The following is a 22,036-nucleotide window of genomic DNA, read 5'->3' as shown; positions in this document are numbered from 1 at the left end:
TAGAGAAAGTAATTTGAAATGATGTTTCTTATTTGAATTAAAATTAAAATTTTTATTTTTTTTAAATTTAAAATTTTTATTTTTATTTTTTCTTATTTTTTTATCATTTTTTATGATATTTTTATTTTTTTAACTTTTTAAGATTTTTTTGGGATATTTTTTAAAAAAAATTAATTTTAAATGGGAAAAATAATTTGAATTTATATTTTTTATTTAAATTAATATTTGAATTTTTATTTTTTTCTCATTTTTTACTTCTTTGTTTGGAATATTTTTTAAAAAAATAATTTGAAATGAAGAAAGTAATTTGAAATGGTATTTTTTATTTTAATTAAAATTAAAAATTTTATTTTTTTTAAATTAAAAATTATAATTTTTATTTTTTTCTCATTTTTTAAATATTTTGCTTTTTTATGGTATTTTTTTTTAATTTTTTATTTTTTTGACATATTTTTTTTAAAAAATTAATTTGAAATGGGGAAAGTAATTTGCAATGATGGTTTTTATTTGAATTAAAATTAAAATTTTTATTTTTTTAAATTTTAAATTATAATTTTTATTTTTTTTATTTCTTTCTCATTTTTTTTTTATGGTATTTTTTATTTTTTAATTTTTTAAGATTTTTTTTGAGATTTTTTTAAAAAAATTAATTTTAAATGGATAAAATAATTTAAAATTATCTTTTTTTATTTGAATTAAAATTAGAATTTTTATTCTTTAAAATTTATTCAAAATTATAATTTTTATTTTTTTCTCATTTTTTTCTTTTTTTATGATATTTTTTTAAAAAAATTAATTTGAAAAGGAGATTGTAATTTGAAATGATGATTTTTATTTGAATTAAAATTAAAATTTTTATTTTTTTTTAAATTTAGAATTATAATTTTTATTTTTTAATATTTTTTTATGGTATTTTTAATGTTTTTTATATCAATTTTTTTCTGATATTTTTTTAAAAAGATAATTTGAAATGGGGATACTAATTTGAAATGATAATTTTTATTTTTATCAAAATTAAAATTTTTATTTTTTTATAAATTTAAAATTTTTTATTTTTATTTATTTTTATTTTTTATTTTTTTTGAAAAAAAAATTAAAATCATCAAATAATATGACGTTTTAAAAACGTCATTTGGGATGGCGTTTTTAAAAACGCCATTTGGGATGGCGTTTTTAAAAACGCCATTTGGGATGGCGTTTTTAAAAACGCCATTTGAAATGGCATTTTTAAAAACATCAAATAATTTTTTTTTTTAACATCGTTTACGTGGAAAATAGGAGGTAATGTGACAATGATAAAACGTCATTCAAAATAATATTTTATTATTTTTATATTAATTTAATAAATAAATTAAAAATTAGATTATTTATATAAATAAATTTTTTTTATATTAATTAGGAAAAGGACTCTTCCAAGGAGTTTGTTGGAACAAACAAGAAAAATAAAGTGCTTGCCGAAAAAGGATAAAAGTAAAAAAGATAACGGGGAAAATCTGTTTGTTGGGGTTTGGAAGGGACCGCTGTATCCACCAAATCTCCTGGCACGTCCTTTCAGCTACCCTATCTTGTTTCTTGGTCATATCTATTCAGCCATTTCCCACTCATACTGCAAGAATCGCGCCATGTTAACTTGGTACGTGGTAAATGTAGTGCAGAGGTTTGTGAATTTTGATAGATGAATATGATTCAAGTGGGCACTTTTTTTTTTCTTTTTTTTTCCTTTATTTATATTAATTATCGAAGCCATTGTGGGATGGAACTTTGCAATCTTATTAATTAAAGGCATGCTTGGTTGGGAGGAGAAATTATGAAATGAGAATCAAAATGAATGATTCTTTATTAGTCATTTGGTTGAAAAAAAGAGGTTATTCTTCTAAAATTCAATCCCTACTTGCTTTTAGTAGTCAAATCCCATCTTGATTTCAATTCTGATTCCCAACCAATCGATTGAGAAATATGACCATTTTAATTTTTATTCTGATCCATTTATATTTTTATTTTTATTTTTATTCTAATCACGAACCAAATACACTATTATTATTTGAAATAGATTTGACATTGACACACATCCTAAATGTCTGCACCATATATCTTATATACTGCCTTTCCTTTTTTCCTTCTTGCTGGCTCATTCTAAGCTAATAGCCCTTCCTACGGGGAAAGAAAAGCCGACACAACACAAGAAGCGTATTTATCACAAAATCCTGCCACAGGGGACAAGGAATGAATCAGTTGACAGAGTAATGCAACACCACGCTCCAAATCATTCGGGATTGCGGAGGCGTGGACCCTAACTTGGAATGGATCGGTAGAGATGCAAGAATACGAATTCAAATCTTCAAATACCATTACATGGATCAAATTTAGAGATCCTTTCACAAGAAAAGCGTGGGCAATAAACCATTATCTTCGTATCCAATTGTATTTGTCACTATAAAATGTAAAGTTACCAGCAGTGGATTTAAACATTTTGGGATCGAATCTTGCCTCTCACCAAAATTTGAGGTATTTTAGAGGGATGGATAGCTAAAAGTAAAATTCATCTGCCAAATAAGGAATCAGAACTATTAGGATCTTTTGGGATGGTTGGACCAAAATTCCATAGGATTTGCCAAAAATATTGGATTATAAGCTAACTGGGGCTATGTTTCCAAATATTCTGGGTCGTCTTTTGAGTGGACCGATCTGAATCCTATAGAGAGGAAGAAATGATTTGCTGAATACTTGAAACATTAAGTCTAAGCAGTTTACAGTCTAATATTTTTGACGGTTGGATCTTGAATCATATAAACTTTTGGATCCAACCATCCAAACAGGCTCTTAACATTATCTCTCTCGATCATTCACGTTCTTGTCCTCAACCCAGTTGCTGTTGGACGTTTCTAATTAAATTATGTTCCCCCACATGGATGGGATATGAATTAACTTCACCTAATCAAACCCCACTTACACGTCACACGCCACTCAACCAGCATCCAGTAATAAACTTTTTAAGCGCAGAACTAGAACAAGCAAAGACAGCATGTTATTCTCTTCCAGATCTACCAACTACTGCCAGAGTACACATACCAACCACACACTCCAAAGCTACAAACACCAAACACAAACAGCCAAACAACACTCAGACTCAGGCCCAGATAGTACCATAGTTCGCATCCTCACGGTCACTCAGTTAATCGCCCTGCAACTCGTCCGGACCTCACCGCCGCTCCCTGCCGGCGGCGCCAACCTCCCCATCCTCACCATGGACGCTTTGAAGTCCTCGAAGAAGAGGAGCGGGTCCATAGCATAGGCCTGGACGAGGCTGCCGACCTCACCAGCTCCGTTCAAGAGCACCTGGTCCGATGGCAGGAGCCCTTCGCCCGAGAGCAAGTTGATGTAGTACTGGTTGTCGAAGGTGGCGGGCGTGGCCAAGTCGAGGTGGGCCAACGTCCCATTGGACACCGAGCACAATTGCTGCAGCGATTGGAGGAATTCTCGGTCGACATTGCCGCCGCCGCCGCCGAGGCGGGAGCTGAAGGACGAGCACCGGGCCTTGCCGATGGTGTGCGCACCGGAGAGGGCGACCATGTCTCCGGCGGAGAGGCCGAGGTTTCGGAACTTTTGGACGAGGGTGGCGACGTCGGAGGTCGGGGCTGGGATGGTGGCGTTGGCGGTCGAACGGCTGGCGGTCAAACTGTCCTTCCTGCCCACCTCCACCTCCCACGTGGGCCCACCTGACTGTTATCATATTAGCATACTAATTATTATATAGCTCACTTCATATGTGACAAAGTTTTGGGTGGAAGGAAGAAAGAAGCTAGGATGGACGGACCAAATGGCGTAATTATTAGATGGACCAGTCCAATAGTCACTCTGAGCACATGAGCCCCATGTATTTAAACAAATGAGGGGAGCCCATTAGCTATCATCTTGGACTAGTCCACTAGATGTGATCCATATAATAATTTCACCAAATGAGCAAAACATAAACTTGGGAGTGAACGAGCTTTATGATGACTGCCATTTTTTTTATAATAAATTAAAAAATTAAACTATTAAACCATTCGAAAATAAATACATATGTAACACTCAAAAAATAATACGTTCAAGAATTGACCAGAAATATCTTAATTAGTATATAATTTTAATATAATTGGCCATATAAACTATCATCTAATCAGCTGCATTATTAATTTTTTTATAAGTATATGAAGCTTGAAACAAGAGCAAACAAGAATGCACATAAATAGGTGCAAATACGATGATTCTTTTCGGAACTAAATGGATAATGCTAATTAAATACAAAAAAAATATGAAAGTTACTTAGAAGAAGATTTTTTTTTAAAGTAAAATAGATGCATTAAATTAAGCTACATATGAATAAATACATATACGAGAATCAAAAAAATTAGAAGAGAATGTTTGATTTTTTTTTTAAAAAAAATTATGCAATTGAAGTCTAACAACTTTATTTGCAGATATCACCGAAGTTGTCATAATTTTCAAGTTGCCAGCAAATATTGTACACACTTACCAGCACGACAGAGTCTCGAGCTACAATGGCAAGGACATCGGCACAAGATACTGTCTGAGGACATGCTAGCTCGAGCTCAGACTTGATCCCATCGATCACGTCGAAGCCCCTCAGGGAATTCAAGTTGGGCCCAGCGGTCTTCTCTCCTACAAAAGTTGGTGTATCATCGAGAAGCACCGAAGCATCGCAGCCCTTGATATCATCAACTCACCAAATCAATCTTTAGTAATAGAACAAGTTTGCATGATTAATTAAACTTATCCTTCAAGTATACTACGTCAGTGGTAGCATGAGGATGTGTGCATATATTTAAACTTGATTTTAGGGTCCCCATCACTTACATTAACAAAACAGTCATGGAAGTGAAGTCGGAGGAGGGAAGCAGCCATTCGGAGGTCATTTGCCACTGCTTGCTGTACCACTGAAAATATGATCTCTTCTGCCTGAGGGCAACTACTTTGGTACACATTAAATTGGAGCGATCCATCGGTACCGTTGCCACCACTTCCAAAACAATCTTTGGTGATCGAGGCATTGGGTTTGCTAGCTAGGGTGAGCACAAGGAAAGCACAGGCTAAAACCGTGACCATGTTTTCTTCCAAGGAAAAGACTAGAGCAAAGCAAAGACAACCAATGCAGATGTTACCAACTCTTCGGTTATCTTGTGAAGTAGGAGGGTAACAGATCTCACATACATATATATATATATATATAGGAGTGGGAAAGAGGGAGAGGGGGAGAGGGGGGGAATAGAGAGAGGAAGAGAGATGATTACAAGGTCCACAGATGAGGATCATGCAAGGTTAGTGCGTTGGACACGACCGCGTCATGCAAGAACGGGGAGAACCTTTTGAAGCGGTCAAACTGAGGGGACCAACCATGCTGTATAATCCCACCTACTAAATTGCTAAAAAGGTAATTTGCAGATAAATGTCAGTACATTGGTAAAAATATTACACTTCGAGCCATTCCCAGTGAACCAATCTCTTATTGCTGTGTATGTTATTATTAAACACATATAATGAGGCTTCGGATTTGATCTCTAGATTTACAGTTCAAAAGTTTTATCGATAAAAAGCATATCACAGAAGCCTCTGGCAGAAGAAGGAACAATGGTTTGTCACATCCATCGGAAAGGTCCAATCTATGCACAGCTCCTTGCAACCATATCAGTCCGGTTCACAGGTTGCATTGTCACCCTGCAATATTTTGGTTTGACGGAATGATCTTCATCTTCGGCTTCATCTTGGGCTTAGTGTGTAAATGGAACTACAGGTTACTGTGTAACCCATACTCTACCTTGTGCTTCCAGGTGGCGTCCTCGCGATAAAAAGACAGCCACATGACATTACATCAGTACCTCTCACCATATGGACCCTGAAACAATCACTGTACAATTTTAATCATTCCTTCACGCCGTAATATCGTCTACTTAAAATATAATAATATTTATGCAAAGGGGAATTTCCTCACTTCCTCCTTGATTACCTTCAAAAAAAAAAAAAAAAAAAAAAAGCATGTCGCAATTAATTTAATTCTTATTCCAGAAAGAAAATTAAGGGGAGCGCAACATCTACCAGCGAGATTGATTGCACTTACAAGCCATTAGTACTTTCTTTTGTATAACTATGGGTATTCATGATTTTGCTTGCGTGCGACATGCATGCCTGATGCTAGACATGTACAAATACAAGTTTGAGGAGACTTTTAGGGAAAATCTCTCATACATTACAGCAAAACCTTGTTGAAAGAGAAGTGCTCACCAGAGAGCAAAAATACTAGTCTAGTCGTTAAGTCTTTTAATAATTGTACTATTAGACGTGTTGAATCTTGCCTAGGAGGAAGGTTGAGGCATTGGATACATATTTCAGCTGTGAAAAAAAAAAAAAAAAATATATATATATATATATATATATATATATATATATATATATAACTTGTTTGGAAATCGAACTGCGTGCTGGCTGACACAACGTAGAGAGAAAGGAGAGTTTCCACCTAAATTAGTGGTGGTTTCAAGTAATATCCCCAGTTGTCTTTACCACTTCACTCTTCTATAGCCAAGTACATGCGAATCTGAAAGGGATATGTTTCCTCTTTTCTGATCCTTGTCCCGAAGAGTTGACGCCTTCAATATAACATCTCATCATCTCATCTTTTGATAGGTTGCAGAAAAGCGCGTAGTCGGTGAAACCGTCGTCCACCCTGAGCCTGAACTCAAAGATTCTTTGCCGTGGGAAAAAAAGGGATCATGTGAGCAACTATTTGAAGTAAACAGTGAAAGCTGATGCTGTGAGGAAACTGGAACCAGTGAGTGGGAAATCCACCAACCGCAACCATCAATGGGTGTGGCTTCAAAATAGTGCAAGTGTCGGCATACTGAAGTATTATTGGGGTGTCATCTATCGTCTATTTTTACTTTTTCATTTTCATTTTATAGTGGCTTAAGGATATATAAATTGAGTATCCATGTTACTAAAGTATATATTCAGAAGATGATGTTTCTACATGTCAAGTTATCTAAAAGAAGTGACTAAAACCGTAAAACTGAAATGTAGGCATTGGAAGTTTTTCTGAAGAGCTAGGATGGTATCACCCCTCGCCACCGGGTCAAGGGGCAGGGTTTTCACTCCGGTTGCAATCAGCCCTCAACAACCCGATGTATATAGGAGAGGAAAAGACAGGAATTAAAACCTTCTAATCTCTCTCTCTCTCTCTCTCTCTCTCTATATATATATATATATATATATTAAAAAGTATTGTGATTCATAGAATAATTCGGCGGTTAGCGATGATAATGCATGTTAACAATCAGAAAATTATTGACCTGACCAAAGAGAAATTAGTGAGGCATACTCCAGCTTCTTATTAAGTTAGCCTCTGTGTATTGTTTACGAAGAACTTAGATGCTCAGATTATATATTAAGTAACCAATTTAGGAATCGTTGGACGCTTATCAATTTTCTTTTCAGTTGAAATATATTCTTCTCGTTCAACATGTTCTAGCTGCACCCTCTAGGAGGTGGCAGCCATCAACGTTCCCTCTCACGTGATCATAGCCATCTAGGTCTTTTCCTCGCGCATCTCACATGCCCAGCACTAATGCATAATAATTGCTGAAAATGGTTCTGGTACTAAAAATGCAGAAGAGAACCATATTGCGTCTATCAGATTTTTTGAACCCAGGCAAAACCACAAACAAAAAATAGAAACGTAAATTTGGATATCAGCTAATCCCAACTATACCAAACAGAATGTAGCTCTTTTTTCTGCTACAAGATTTAACCCACCACTGATGCAACCTGACAATTATCAAAGACAGTTAAAACTCTTTTTATTGCATTCCAACAGAGCTAGAGAAGGTTCTGAGTATGTTGTTGTACTGGTCACACATATGTCCCTATCACAGGATCCTTGCACAAAGGGCACAAGACTGTAAGGCTAAGGCAGGCAATAAACTGCAAATCCGCAAGAAAAGGGCAGGCAGCTTGTCCATTCAAAAGACATCAGGATGGAAGCGTCCTGGAATAGAGTTGCTTTGCTGAGCCTGTCTGAGATGCATTGTAAGTGCATAGTTATTGACCTGCCACGCAATGAATCATTGGATGAGTTTTGCCTGAAGGGCCGTCTCTAGGCAAAAGAATTATGCCCGCATGAATGGAAAACTTGCTTACCTCTAGCGTTCTCAATTGCTCTTGATACTGGGACACCAGCTGTTTCAGGTGTTGCAGCTCTTGGCTTCTCTCGTCATACTCTTTCTGACGCTGATGCTGAATTGCCACAGCTCGCTTCAGAACAGCATTCTCTCTAAGCAGGACTTCAACTTGCTCCTTCAGCATCATGTTTTCCTAATTCATGCAAAAGAAGTTTTCAGAAGCAAAACTGATCTTGATTATTAAGAATTCCTCTGATTTGGTAAATAGATATTTTGAACAGGCAAAAAAAGAAATATATCAACTAGAGCAAAAGAGCAAGAATGTCCTGCCTGCAATCTCTGTACAGAAGCATAAAATACCTTGTGAAACCTCTGCATTGCTTCAGCACCTCCACAGCTGACAATGGACTTTTCAAGAACTTCCAGAACTCTAGACGTGCGAGTCCTTGCATCATCCATGTCAGTGGCATTCATCATTTCTCTCACAAACAGTTCAACCCATTCAGAACCAGTGGTTGGAAGACTTTCTGCACCATGTGCATTTTCAGCATCCCCATCTGCACCGCTATTATTCATGATACCTGCAAGGTTTCTGAGTCCATGTTAAGATGAATATATCTCCAATTCATTGAGGGTCTTGGCCCGGTAGCACAGTGACTGACAAGCATCTTTGCAATTTCTAGGTAATAGTATTCCAGACATGCCCAGCAAGGAGCATATAACAAAAGAAACCCATAACATGACCTTCCAGGATAATCTACTGATATGGCATGGTATCAAGAAACAGATATTGTACTTCAGGAGTTGTTATCATCATTGAACACGCACCAAAAATCTATCCAGACACTAAAATAAAACAGAGTTATTCAATGAAACAATATGTGAAATTAGACTTTGACAGTATTTCTCCCTCTATAGCAATGTTACAGAAAGGAAAAGGTTTAGAACAGCATATACAGCACAAGAAGACAGAGAAAGCATAGACCTGCCAAAAAGCCTCAACATAAGAAAAATATAAGCACATAACCTTAAATATACTAATAAATAAGTTAAACACATCAACTACTGGTTTTTTGACAACATATCGTAGTGTTTAATTAATAAATGTAAGAAAGAACATAAGAATATTTGATCATACATGAATTTCCAGATATAACTATTTCATATAACGGTACTTCTAAAAAAATTTGGATAAGTATATGTTCTTAGTCCTTGAACTAAGTCGAATTTTTTTAAATGGTCCATGAACTATAAAACCCTAAACTTTAGTCCTCAAACTATCTAAACCAGTTTAATGTTGCCCTCATGTGTGATTCCGATGGTTTTTCCTCACTGAAATCTGATATGACAAAATCCGATGCCTATGTGGAGTATCTTTTGCTTGCATAGCTAAGCCATGTCATCTTTTTCTTTCTTATTTTAAGCCATGTCATCTTCTTCTTCCCCAAATGCTAAAATTCCTAATATCTCATCTTTCCAAATCTTCATCTTCTTCCACAAATCTCTCATCTCTCTTCTTCTCATTCCCAAAATCCCAATGAAAAAATAAGAAATAGAAGGAAACCCCTTCCCTCCATGGTCGGGCCCATTCTCCTCCTCACAACATTTTTTTCCTTTATTTCTCACTACTCCATCTCACTGAACTCTTCCTACCCACCCCTTTTCAAATCTCTCATCTCCCATCTTTCTTTTTCTCATCCCCAAAACCCCAATGGTAAAAGAAGAAAGAAAAACCTCTTTCCCTCCATGATCCCATCCTCCTTTGCTCAGTTCTTCTCCTCCATTCATCTCCCATTGCCTCCTCCCAACACCTCCCGCCGAGCCGGCGTTAGTTTCATCCTCCTCCCATTTCAAATCCCCTTCCCTCTATGGCTCCATCCTCCTCAAAGAAAAGAGACTAGAGCAAGAAGAAGAAAAGAAAATACGATGGGAAAAGAAGAAATAATGCCACATAAGCACCACATCAATGTTTTTTTATAGATTTTAATGCCACATAAGCACCATATAAGCACCGGATGTTGCCACATCGAATTTTCGGTGAGAAAAAATTGCCGAAATCACCTTAAGGATAACATCAAACCGGTTCAAATAGTTAAAGGACTAAAATTTAGGATTTTGTAGTTCATGAATTATTTAAAAGAATCCAACTTAGTTCAGGGACCAGGAATATAATTTACCCAAAAAAAATTAAAAAAAAAAAAAATCATAAAACAAGCCAGAGATTCCAATGGCTTCAAACAAATATGTAAGTTTCTGCATGAAACTATCATTTCCATAATCACAAGTTTTAGAAATGCCAAAAAAAATATTAATTAATTAAAAAAAGGAACATGCTGGCTTTATACTATTATATACACTAAAATTGGAATATTCCAGCAACTTATTTTATTTTGCCTTTTTACAACTAAAAATTCAAGCATAAAAAGTTAAATAGTAAACCAAGCTAGGATATTTAGATGTTTATCAACCTAACAAAACAAGATGTGAAACATAGGTAAGCCGCCCATAATAAGAAATACCATAATGGTTGGCCAGCACCAAACAAAATGTCACTAATTTCTTTCTCATGATGAGCCTGTTACTTAGATGCTCTGTAATCGTAAATAAAGATCATACTATTGAAGCTCCAAATCTAAAACTCAACCACTGAAAAGAACATGAGCAGATAGACCTCACTAGTAAAGTTCAAATTCCATAGCTCCATAGCTCCTATAATAAGAATGAATGAATCTTTTTCTCCTAAACAAAGTACTTCACCATAAACTTCACCTTCATTGGTAAAAGCTGGACCTTCCAATGCTTAAAATAACCAGAGAAAAAACAGAAAAGGAGAAGACGACTCCATGCTTCTTTTGTGCTGCCATCATTTTGTGGATCCATTGCGGCATCATTTTTCTATATATCTTACTTTATTGAGAATCAGTACAAATCCCACCAAGGAAATATACACAGGATAGATATCGATACTTATCAAATCTCCTTTGAAAGTTGACTTAGATAATAGACACTGCTGCCTAGCATGAAAAGAAAGAACATGATGAACGACTATAGACAACAAAAGATACAAATACAGCAACAACAAGAAAGAGGTACTCGCTTCAAACCAATAGAACCACCTCCTATATCCAAGAACAACAAGTGAACTTAAAATTCACAAACACATCAGCATCTGTAGCAGGACCTTAGTACATATCTGATATTTAACGTATCCTTCTACATCCCATGAGCATCTAAATTCTTTTCTTGTTTCTTCCATGCTGCACATGCATTTCATGTTTTCAAGATTCTACCTGGTCTTGTTCTCCCAATATCTTCTATTTTTCAAAAAAGGGTAAATAATCAAAACTCTAAGGCACTAGCTCCACTAGGTAAGAAAAAGTAGCAGAACACAGTGCAGGGCAAATGCAAAAGCCAAAAGGGAAGGACCTAAAGCCTTCCCTGTTATTGTTTGCTTTTGTTTCATAAAAACCACAAACATAACATTAATCACCCAAATACATTGGCACATGAAATTTTCTAGATATCCTTAAAATCTACATAATTTGCACATCTATACAACAATGATAACCATATTGAAGTCTCTTACTGCTGAACAAACCAAACAAGGTGTGACATAACCGATCTTCACCTGCTACACAATTGGTGCACATTTCTATCCAGCGAATAAGCTCAAACAGAATTAACCAAATCAAATATTGATGTTATTGCAATTCAAAGAGGCTGACAAAACTCCAACAATGCTTCAACAAAAGACAAGTTTCTAAATCAAAGTCATGAATTCAGAAAAGACCAAACAAAGAGAAAACTAAAACTCTAACTGAGTCTCCTTTATATAGATTTGACGGACCTATTTATAGACATAGGCAGAAACCTGATACACTTTATAAAACATACTTGAGATTTTAGAAATATTGCTGCTAAGCTCATGAAAGAAGACAGCAGCTAATGACTCTTAATTGGCCTGTGCAATAAGGAAAACCTTACTAATCTTGTTTCATCCCTCTGTGAAGCAGTGGCGGAGCCAGGAAATTGAGTTAGGGGAGGCCAAAATAATACATATAGGATATAACCTTAAAGTCTTTTATTATTACCACTTAAAACTAAAATTGCAAACGACATTCTTTTAAACCCTCAATTTAGGAGTTTTCCTCGCTGAATCACTGATACCTTCTCCGATTAGTCGATGCGATGATGCCCGATGGTGTAGGGCCAATGGGACACCAGCACCAGTTTTTGGCGACTGACGTGACGGGCACGGCAATTGCAATGGGAATGGGAAGAAGAACCGAGGGGGCACAGTGTGTAGGAGGGGATTGGGGGGGGGGTTGCATCAAAATTGATATGTTTGAATTGAACGAAAGGTTTATTTTATGCTTATCAAAAACGGCATCATTTTTAGCTAAGAAGGTTTAGAAAGGGTTTTAAACAAAACGACGTCGTTTCATTTAACTTGTTAAAAAAAATAAAAAGCGACGATGTCATCATCTTCCTCGATTCGAAATCAAAATAACCCTAGCGGCAAATTGCAGGCAAGGCTGGCGAGCGGTGCCTCCACGTAGCTCCGCCACTATCGCCACCATTTAATCGATGGACGAGGCTGTGCCTCATGTCCAACTACTTGCTGCCTTCAATTATCTTTAAATGTCAAGCTGATGAAGTCTCCATCTGCTTCAGCCCAAGCCTTCATCTTGAACTTAAGACACATAGCCCAAGCCTTATAGAACTGGATTTACCTTCAAATGCCAATCTCTAGCTAATGACACAGTCCAATATTTTTTGCCGCGGTTCATTGTCCAAGGGGGGGTTCTCTGGTAAAATTTTTGGGGGGGCCATGGCCCCTCCGTGCCTCCACGTAGCTCCGCCACTGCTGTGAAGCCTTCAACATCTTCCACATCACTTGACTCCTCTTCTACTCACCTTGAAACAGGATTAGTAAGTTTTTCCTTATTGCAATCCCTATTGCAGTTTATTGCTATCGACTTTGTTTTCTTTTGTAGATACATTGTGAATGGTTAGGTTCATAAAAATATTGGAATATATAGATTGATTGATTATTCAGGTTTCTTTATATTCAGTCCACTTTATTAATGATGCTTTTGGTTAAGAAGATTACCGAAGAATAGTTATGAACTTATGGTAATATCTTTTTTCCATCTCTACTTCTATTTTGAAAGTTAAACTTGCCATGTAAATATTGGGGGGATAGGGCAACCTCATGGAGGCAGAATCTACTAGTGCTTAAAACACAGTCTTTTGGTAGCTTCTGCTAATGATTTTACAATTTTCTCCAAGCTTTTCTGCAGGACTTTTTGAAACTTAAGGATGCTCGAAGAGGATAAAGGATGAGTGGAGCAATCTCAAAAACCCAATCAACTATCTCCCGGTTGTTGCATATGCAGCTTTTAGGAAAATGATTACTGAGTGCATAGCGTACTGTCCCAGCTAACGGAGGCACCATTTAGGGAACCTACTGTTGTAATGCTCAAAGCTAAAAAGACTTTAATCTCCTTATAGATAATCTCTACAAGAACCTTACTGGTTGGTGACAACATGTTAATTTTAGCTAAGAGTTTTTCCCTTTAAAAATTTGTTCTCCAGTCACCACTGATTTATTGTTTGAGAGCTTCTTAGGTGCCCTGATCACTGCTTGATAATTTAGAGAAAGCTGATGCAAGATTTATCTGTTGAAAAAAGGATAAAATTTCTAGCTTGCCCCAAATTAGTTAGAAGCCCCATTGGCTGAAAAAAGGATCTTGGGTCCATAGTGTGTAATGGGCATGAATCAGTCAACAGGCTTTGATGACACAAGTAAAAAGAAAAGAATCTTGCCTCCAATATGGGAACCGATTGGTGAATAAGAACAGGATTATGCCAAAATTTCTACGAAACCATGTCCACAAAAGTCTGACCTAGTCTTTGGACCTCTATCCAGGCCAATAATTTAGTGCATCTCACCAATCCAAAAGAAGATGGCACCCTTAGGTGGTGGTGACTCTAATGGAATTAAAATGTTAGATCTGCTGCTGAGTCTGCATATTTTCTAACACCTCCATTTGACCAAAGTTATAATCTCTAGAGATTGAGAGGCATTTAGAATATCAAGGTGCCCCCAGAATATAAACTCTCTAAAAGCTCTAAGTTATGCTGAATAAGAGAATGAGATTGAAACTATAATGAGTTATCCTGGATGAGGATTTCAACCAATTTCAATGGGCATGACCCTTTAGTAAAATTTTGATGGACAAAATATTATAAAGGACGTCAAAAAAAAGGAAACTTGTGTCATTTATCACTAGGCATATTGAATATATTTAAGGTACTTTACTATGGCAAAGATCAGAAGATAGAGTATTTGTTTAGCTTATCTTTCTGTTGTTAATCAAAATTGAGTTGATGAATTCTCCAAAAATAAAAACCTGATATTGGCTGGATTACTATCTAATTCAGCAACCTTGATAGTCTGTTGCAGCATCTATTTATGGGAGGTATAACGACCTAGTACCTCACCTAAAGAAGACTAGCCATAAGGTATTATTTAGATTTCCCTGATCCTATATAAGTACCCAAGAGCACACAAGTGATGTGAGGCTAGACATACTCCTGCACAAATTCTCACATACTCCACCCATTTGAGCCTTTGCGTCCTTGCCCAGCTATGGATCCAAATTCAATCACAAATTTGATCAAATTCAATCATAAATACCATGACCAACCTATTGTTAGCCTCGAATAGACCTGTGTTGTAGTATCCCCTAATTTACATAGGCCATAAATCGGATCCGCTCTGATACTATTTGTAACCATCTAGAATCTCATCTAAAAAAGCTAACTAGAAGGTATTATTTAGATTCTTTGGTCCTATGTAAGTATCCAACATCTTCCCAGCACAACCAATATAAGACTAAACACATGCCCGCACAGGTTCTCATAGAAAGAGAGGATCGGTAAAGCTACAAATATTTATTCATGCTAGATGATGCACTGCAGGTGGAAATCATTTCTTTAGTGGGAGAATTGGTTAATCTTACAATGCCTTCAAGTGGAGCAAGAATGCATATCCTAAATCCCAAAATGTAGCAATGTACGTCATTTGTATAAGCCCACCACCCGATATTGAAATTTTATATTGATCGCCGCTAGGAACTTGGCAGGATGTACTTTTGTAACACCACTGGTATCTATAGGTAGATACTGGTGGCTGATTTGGTGACAAGAATAGCTAGGGTTAGGAATTAATTGAAATTGGATTGACCCTATATTCTTTTTGTAACATGAAAACTAGTTACAACATATTATTTTTAAATGAATGAGCATGAATTTTGTTCTTAACAACAAAAAAAAAAAAGAAAGAAAAAACAACAACAACCACAAAGAAATTGGGATTTGGGCTCTTGTTGTGAATATTGATACAATCTAAATTCATCATATCATTTCAAAAATGAAGTTCCTTCAAAATTTCTAGTATTCTCGATATTCTTTTAGTTTTATTCAAATATCTGTTTACACTTTTCTTTCCCTCGTATTGCAATGAATGTCTCTATATATCAAAAATCTTTTCTAATGTCAGCTTTATAAAAGCAAAGGAACAATCTTGTTGTCGACTTTTATTGGGACATGTTTATATAAAGCCTAAAACAAATGAAAGTTACAAAACATAAGTTTGGTCCTCTGCCAAAACCTGTTTTGGGAAAACTAACACATCATAAAATTAAAAATTGGAAAAAAAAAAAACAGTTTCATGTAAAAAGGGTCTCGCACCCTTTTCCATAAACCTGGTCTCACCCTCTTTTCCATAAACTTGCTTTACATAGAATAAAATCATGTTTCAAGATTCATCATCTCGGTACCAGACCCTGCAGCAGTACCATGCTGGTGGAGTGTCACCATGCCTACTATAGGGTTGGTTTGGCATACCGAGACTCAATGCACCTCCTATACCCAGTCTCGATTTAGTACCGATATAGTATGCTATGCCTGACACCGGTTGGTATTGTACCAATATGGTGAACCTTGCATGTTTCTACTCCATTTTAATAGAACTCAGAAGATGAACACAAACAAATAAAATAAAAATATTGGTTTCAACAAACAAAACTTGATAGTGAAGAGGGCCACATTCCTTTCGCAAGAGGGGAGCTCTCATTAAACTAGAGAATAAAGATACTTGCTCAATATTTTCCTTTCAGCAAAAGGTTAAGCAATGGTTAATTTTATAGTTCAAACTCCAAATACCTTAGCTAATTGAGAGTCTTGTTTAACAAGACACAAAAAGGAAGCCAGACACATGAAACATAATGGACAGGTCCTGTAGTTTACTGAAAGAATATGGTAATTTTAAGCTAAAAATATCACGAGACAGCAGCTTTATTTCATCAATAACCAGAACAGGGCAAAGATGGGCAACCAAGTTGAGGTTTTGACACATTTAAACCCAGCCATAGGACTATAAGTTTGTATTCTTCAAGCATTTAAAGCATCTTAAAAGCACTCATTGAAAACATAGAGAGAGAGAGAGAATGAAAAGCATTATGGTATTAAAAGATTGAATTAAAGCCCACTCATGTGACTTAAATAATGTTATTAAAGCATTATATTATGAAACTCTTGCCATTAAAGCCCACTCATGTATCTAGCTAAGAATATGGATGGACACCAAGAATTTAGATGGACGTTATTTTGTCATGGATTTATTGCTTCGAATTCCATGAATTTGTTGTTGACAATGACTGGATATTGTTTGAAAAAAGTTTTTCCATTATTAATGATAAATAATGTTTATCAATATTAATTTTAAAATTATTATTTATTTATTTATTATCAAAATTAATGATTCATTTCAGCAAATGATAAATTATGTAATCTAGAATCCGCACGCAATGCGCAGGCGCAAAACTAGTATTCTAACATATAACAAGACATAAATAAGACATATGTTGCCTCAAGAGGAACAGTAATGTAACAAAGCAAATATGCGCAATAGATTCTTAAGGTTGCTGAGTTCAGATCTTGTGTAAATGGTCAAAGAAATGGAACAAACTAAGAAGATCTGCATATAATTCAGAAGGAATATTAAGACAAAGGTTTCTTTTTCCATACAGAGCAACACCAACTTCATGACCCTGATCCTTTACTAACTAAATCACAAACAGCATGGCAGCACTCCATCATCTTCCTAGATGAGGTTTCAGCATCCATCATTTGTGATGAAAACTCTATTCTTGTCCCCCTTTATCAGCTAAGCCCCTGGTACTCTAAAATACATAGTTTGATTGCCAGACTCCAATGAATCTAATGCATATCTTCACAAGAACTATGGCCTGCATATTAGAAGAGCTATCACATCTTCCAGTCACAGCATAGATGGCTTTTCTTGCATGATCTGTTTGTCAGACATCTCCCCCTCACTTGACATTTGAAGGCAAAGGACAACAGATTCAGATCAAGGTGATCTTGGCACCAGTTAAATATTGTAAAGCAGAATTCGGGACCAGAGTAACAATTTATGTTTCCAATTGAATCTCATCTCCTATGAGATGATTTGGATCTAATCTAAAAGGGGATGTTTAACATCCAGATTTTGATAGCAACCTACATGGATAAAGCTTGGGATGAAAGTTGTCATGATTATGGCCATGACTGGGATTAACATTACAAGAGGTGATTCTCAGCCCTAAACTGCCCGAGCTTGACAAATACATAGAAAATTAGATACAATGAATCTCAGCTGAAACACCCTTCCTATCTATCTGACGAAAGTAAATTTACAAACTCAAATTCTAAGAAGGGTAGGGTACCATGCTAACATGCTGTGGAGTGATCTTGATTTTGTTCATTTGTAAAATTAATATTATTCAAAATTATAATCCACAAAATCGGTTAGTAAAATTCAATCATCAAAAAAAGTGAAAAAAGGGTAATTATTAGTTCTGTACCTCAACTGAGATGTTTGCAGTACATGACAGTTGGTTGTTTCCATATTAAGTCAGAAATGTTAGCATAAAAATTATAAATGAAATAGAAATTTTGAAATGATTTTCAAGATTAGATTCAGATGAGAAAAGGTTTAGAAAAAAGTCGATCAAGTTGAAGTTGAGGTTTCCAACTCACAGCTAAAATTCCTAGCAGAAATTGGGAAAGATCAAAATTGAAGCAAAAAACTATATGACAATATTTGACAAGTCAATAGCTTTTATGCCTTACAGAGCACAAGGTCCATATAAAAAAAAAATCAAAAATAAATGTACCCACCAAATTACACATGTCTAAGTTCTATCAGTATCATTCCTACAAAGTGATAAGTCACTGAAAATATCTCTGATAAAAAATGTAGACAAACGTAGACTCATAAGAATTTTCAAGCAATTATGATATTGCGCTACTTTAAACAAAATGCTGCTCTATAAAAGTAAGACTATATTTCAGCTAGATGCTAAAGGTAAAAGTCCTGACAGTCAAAATTGTGGTACATGAACAAGATACAAGAGTAATGGGGTGTATAATAAGAAAAACAGATGTAAACTATATACATTTTAATTGACCAAGAAAAGCTATGTTGCATGGCAGCCTGCGTATTTGAATGCATGCATACCTTCAGTTGAAATATGAACATTTGTTTCAATTCCATTTTCAGGTTTGCTCCCAACAGAATCTAAGTTGATATCTGCTGACTCTAGACGGAGATCGTTTAAACTCTTTATGGCAGAATCCAGATCATTTCCAGATGCCTCAAGTGCCCTTTCAAGAAACTGCAATAATTTTGTCACCATTTATTAGCTAGAGATAGACATCATAAGCCATTAATCTAATTTTCTGACTTGTCTATAGCATCGGAAGGAAAGTTCATCTGATTCACATTAACAAGCATTTAAAATCATCAGGGAAAAAAAAAAAAACTAGCTTAAATAGGCAAAGACTATGCGCAACGGAATCACACATATTAGCCATAAGATACCAAAATTGAACGGTTAAATTACGAAAAATGAAAAAGAATCGTCATAAGCAGCAGGATGCATTTCCGATGGAACTTCACAGAACTAAGCGTGTTATAAATAAAAATCGACTGAATTCACAACAGACCTGGATTTCACGCTTGAACATTTTCCCAAACAGATAGATAGAACAAGCAATATGACTGTTTGAAAGGAAGCTAATTCTATAATTGGTTCCTACTAAGCAGTAGGTTGGTACTTTGGGGCTCTCTATCAGATTTGCAGTTGCATGTCTCGGAGAGGAACAATCACATGATCAAATAGGATCTCCACTACGCTCAAACCATTGCATAGACTTGTTGGGGAAGCAAGAACTACAGGATTGCCAGCTTTGGAAGAGAGGGGGATGGGGGGGGGGGGGGGGGGGAGAGAGAACAGGAATTCACCGACAATTGTTTATAAAAGGATGCCACGAATCCCATGCAAAAGTACACGCATATTATATCCACTAAACAGGTGGTAGGGTTTCACTAACTCACCATTAATGTTCTCTGACTCAACGACAAAAACAGCTACTATAAAAGGAAACTGAAAAAAAAGAGGAATTGGGAAAAAAGAAAAGAAAAGAAAGTCGTGCTCCTATCACCAAGTAAATGTTCTATAGCTTCTAATGTTCCAAGTAAACTTCCCTTTCTTAGGGCGTAATCATGGGAAGTTAATATTAACAGAAAAAACAGATAAGAAAAGAAGGCTATGGCCTGGCGGATGCACCCCCCTTCCATTGGGAGGACAGTCCATATTCGAACCTTGGGAGGAGTTTCCCAGGCATTCGAAATGGATACTTCTTCCATCATTTCTGTGAAATGACAGCTAGTGTTCTATATAAACTAAACGTAGACAAGAAAAAGGAAAAGAAAACAAATGTTCCATCTAAATACAGAAGCCATACAGCCAGAAATGAATATGCCTTGAAGAGTTCAACAACTATCAAATTAAGAATATAACACAATTTGTCTTTCCCCTAATGTGTTCACCCAAATGACACCTCATAATTATTATGTTTTAGTATCTAAAATGCAAATCATTAAACATAATTTGTTCACCAGCAATTAGCAAGTGCCACTTAAAAATATGTCAGCAACCAAACAAAAAAAAAACCAAGCAACCACCATAACGGATGATAAAAGACATCAAATCACTAGCAAAGGGTATAAAATTATTTTTTTTTGGTGTCTTCCTTTTGAATCAGCTGATATAAAAGAAGACATCACAATGCAAGGATCCTTCTTTCAATCCGTACCCTTGGTTTCATTTCTTTAAGCAGCAATCAGCAAGTGCCAGCTCAGAAAACGAAATCAAGTAAACCAACCAAAACCAGTCAGCAAATAGTACGGTGCATGAGCCCATGGCAGCACAATCATAATGCCTCAATAAGACCTTTCAAAGAAAAAAAAAATGATCTATATAATCAGATAATATATCCTTGCATGCTTGATTGTTTCACGCATCAAGCATGCCAGAGCTAGAGGGCTGAATCAAATTCACTAGACCTAGAGTGCAGGCTGAGATTATCTGCAGCAAATCATTCTCATCATAAACGATTTCGTTTTTCACATGAATAAAAATATCCAACTTCCGCATATAACAGCATCTCGAACGCACCAGCCAAAGAAGCGATCGTTTTCAGAGGAAAAAAACCAGAAGAAAGACAAAAAAGGGGGGGCGAGAAATGGCTTCGAACCTGTGGGTCCATGTCAGGAAAGAGGGACCGCAGTTGGGCGAGATGGGCTGTATTAAAATCACCGCTGAGGAGGTTGTTGTTGTTGTCGTCGTCGCTCCGATCGAACGCCGGGGAGCTGGAGGCGGAGGGCCGGGGCGGGGAGAGTAGGGAGGCGGTGGGAGAGGAGGCGCCGGCGGAGCAGCGGACCCTCTTGGAGGCGGGGGGAGGGGTATGGAGGAGCTCCTCAAAGACAGAAGAAGACCTCTTCCCGCAGACTAGGGCAGACATGATGGTCTCCTCCTCGACTCGGCCTTGCAGTCCTCCTCGGGGCCGATCCCTTCGCTCGCCGCGGCCGCCGCCTCCTCCTGCTGGTCCCTATGCCGCTTCTCCCATCCAGCGGCGGCGGTATCGGCCGGAATCCTTCTGCAAGCCTCTCCGGATCGATCCACAGCGGGGGCGGCGAGGGGAACTCAGGTGTTGGTGGAGGCGAAGAGGGTGAGATGAGAAGGAGAACGAGAGAGGGATTGGAGGCTGGGGTTTCTCGTGCGTTGATTCCGAATTCCAAAAGGGGGATGCGCTGTGCTTGGGATAGGGGGAACGTTATATGTACATGCGCTAATATAGGCAAAGGGAAAGGGACGGAAGTCTTTCCGTGTATTTTTGGCGAGCCGGAGCCGGTCCGTGACCGACAACCTAAAGGCGTGTGGTGTGATGCAATCGGTGTAGATTGCGGAGTCTTGGAGGTGGAACCAACTTAGAGAAAAAATAATGCAAGTTTATTGGCTTACGATTACATGGATAATAAGATAAAAAGTAGGAGAAACGTGCGAAGCTTGTTTCATGAAGTACTTTACCATATTAATATTTTTTTTAAATTTTTTATCAAATTAATATAGATTTGAATTTATTTATCAAGTTAATGCAAAAAAAAAAAGTCATTCCAATGACGTTTTTATAGGAAAAAAACATCATTCGGAATGATATTTTTTGATCTAGTCAGCAGCCCCTCCATAGCCTACATAAAATTAAAAAAAAAATTAAAAATACCAATCAAAATAGCATTTTTGAAAACACCATTCTAAACGACATTTTTCAAATCATTATATATATATATATATATATATATATATATATATATATATATATATATATATATATATATATATATATATATATATATACATACATACTTTAGACGTATGTCCTAGAAATCAATA

At 36.4% G+C, this 22,036-nt stretch overlaps 2 protein-coding genes across 2 annotated transcripts; both read right to left on the bottom strand.

Moving 5' to 3' along the window:
• Nucleotides 1-2,978: 2,978 nt before the first annotated feature.
• LOC105039378 (peroxidase 40) lies at nucleotides 2,979-5,106 on the bottom strand. The gene is made up of 3 exons (XM_010915518.2): nucleotides 4,858-5,106; nucleotides 4,517-4,708; nucleotides 2,979-3,720 (listed from the first exon to the last, which is right to left on the bottom strand). Exons 1-3 carry the CDS (start codon nucleotides 5,104-5,106, stop codon nucleotides 3,169-3,171), a joined length of 993 nt encoding a protein of 330 aa, XP_010913820.1. The 3' UTR covers nucleotides 2,979-3,168.
• Nucleotides 5,107-7,825: 2,719 nt separating this feature from the next.
• LOC105039050 (uncharacterized) lies at nucleotides 7,826-21,355 on the bottom strand. Its single transcript, XM_010915027.4, has 5 exons — nucleotides 20,841-21,355; nucleotides 18,760-18,916; nucleotides 8,532-8,752; nucleotides 8,191-8,364; nucleotides 7,826-8,099 (listed from the first exon to the last, which is right to left on the bottom strand). The coding sequence occupies exons 1-5, from the start codon at nucleotides 21,105-21,107 to the stop codon at nucleotides 8,013-8,015; spliced, it is 906 nt and encodes a 301-aa protein (XP_010913329.1). The 5' UTR covers nucleotides 21,108-21,355; the 3' UTR covers nucleotides 7,826-8,012.
• Nucleotides 21,356-22,036: the final 681 nt, after the last annotated feature.

This window comes from Elaeis guineensis, chromosome 1 (assembly GCF_000442705.2).
Source record: "Elaeis guineensis isolate ETL-2024a chromosome 1, EG11, whole genome shotgun sequence".
NCBI classification, from domain to species: domain Eukaryota; kingdom Viridiplantae; phylum Streptophyta; class Magnoliopsida; order Arecales; family Arecaceae; genus Elaeis; species Elaeis guineensis.
This window is presented reverse-complemented; position numbering and strand designations above follow the sequence as displayed.

What these genes read in the sequence shown, in the direction of transcription:
- LOC105039050 (XM_010915027.4), bottom strand. Translation starts at nt 21,107, where the DNA reads ATGTCTGCCCTAGTCTGCGGGAAGAGGTCTTCTTCTGTCTTTGAGGAG. An exon ending in TTCCTGACATGGACCCACAG is followed by an intron (nt 18,917 to 20,840) that starts GTTCGAAGCCAT and finishes AAATTATTGCAG; the next exon opens with TTTCTTGAAAGGGCACTTGA. An exon ending in CAATGCAGAGGTTTCACAAG is followed by an intron (nt 8,365 to 8,531) that starts GTATTTTATGCT and finishes TGCATGAATTAG; the next exon opens with GAAAACATGATGCTGAAGGA.
- LOC105039378 (XM_010915518.2), bottom strand. Translation starts at nt 5,106, where the DNA reads ATGGTCACGGTTTTAGCCTGTGCTTTCCTTGTGCTCACCCTAGCTAGC. An exon ending in TCCATGACTGTTTTGTTAAT is followed by an intron (nt 4,709 to 4,857) that starts GTAAGTGATGGG and finishes GATGATATCAAG; the next exon opens with GGCTGCGATGCTTCGGTGCT. An exon ending in CTCGAGACTCTGTCGTGCTG is followed by an intron (nt 3,721 to 4,516) that starts GTAAGTGTGTAC and finishes ATATGATAACAG; the next exon opens with TCAGGTGGGCCCACGTGGGA.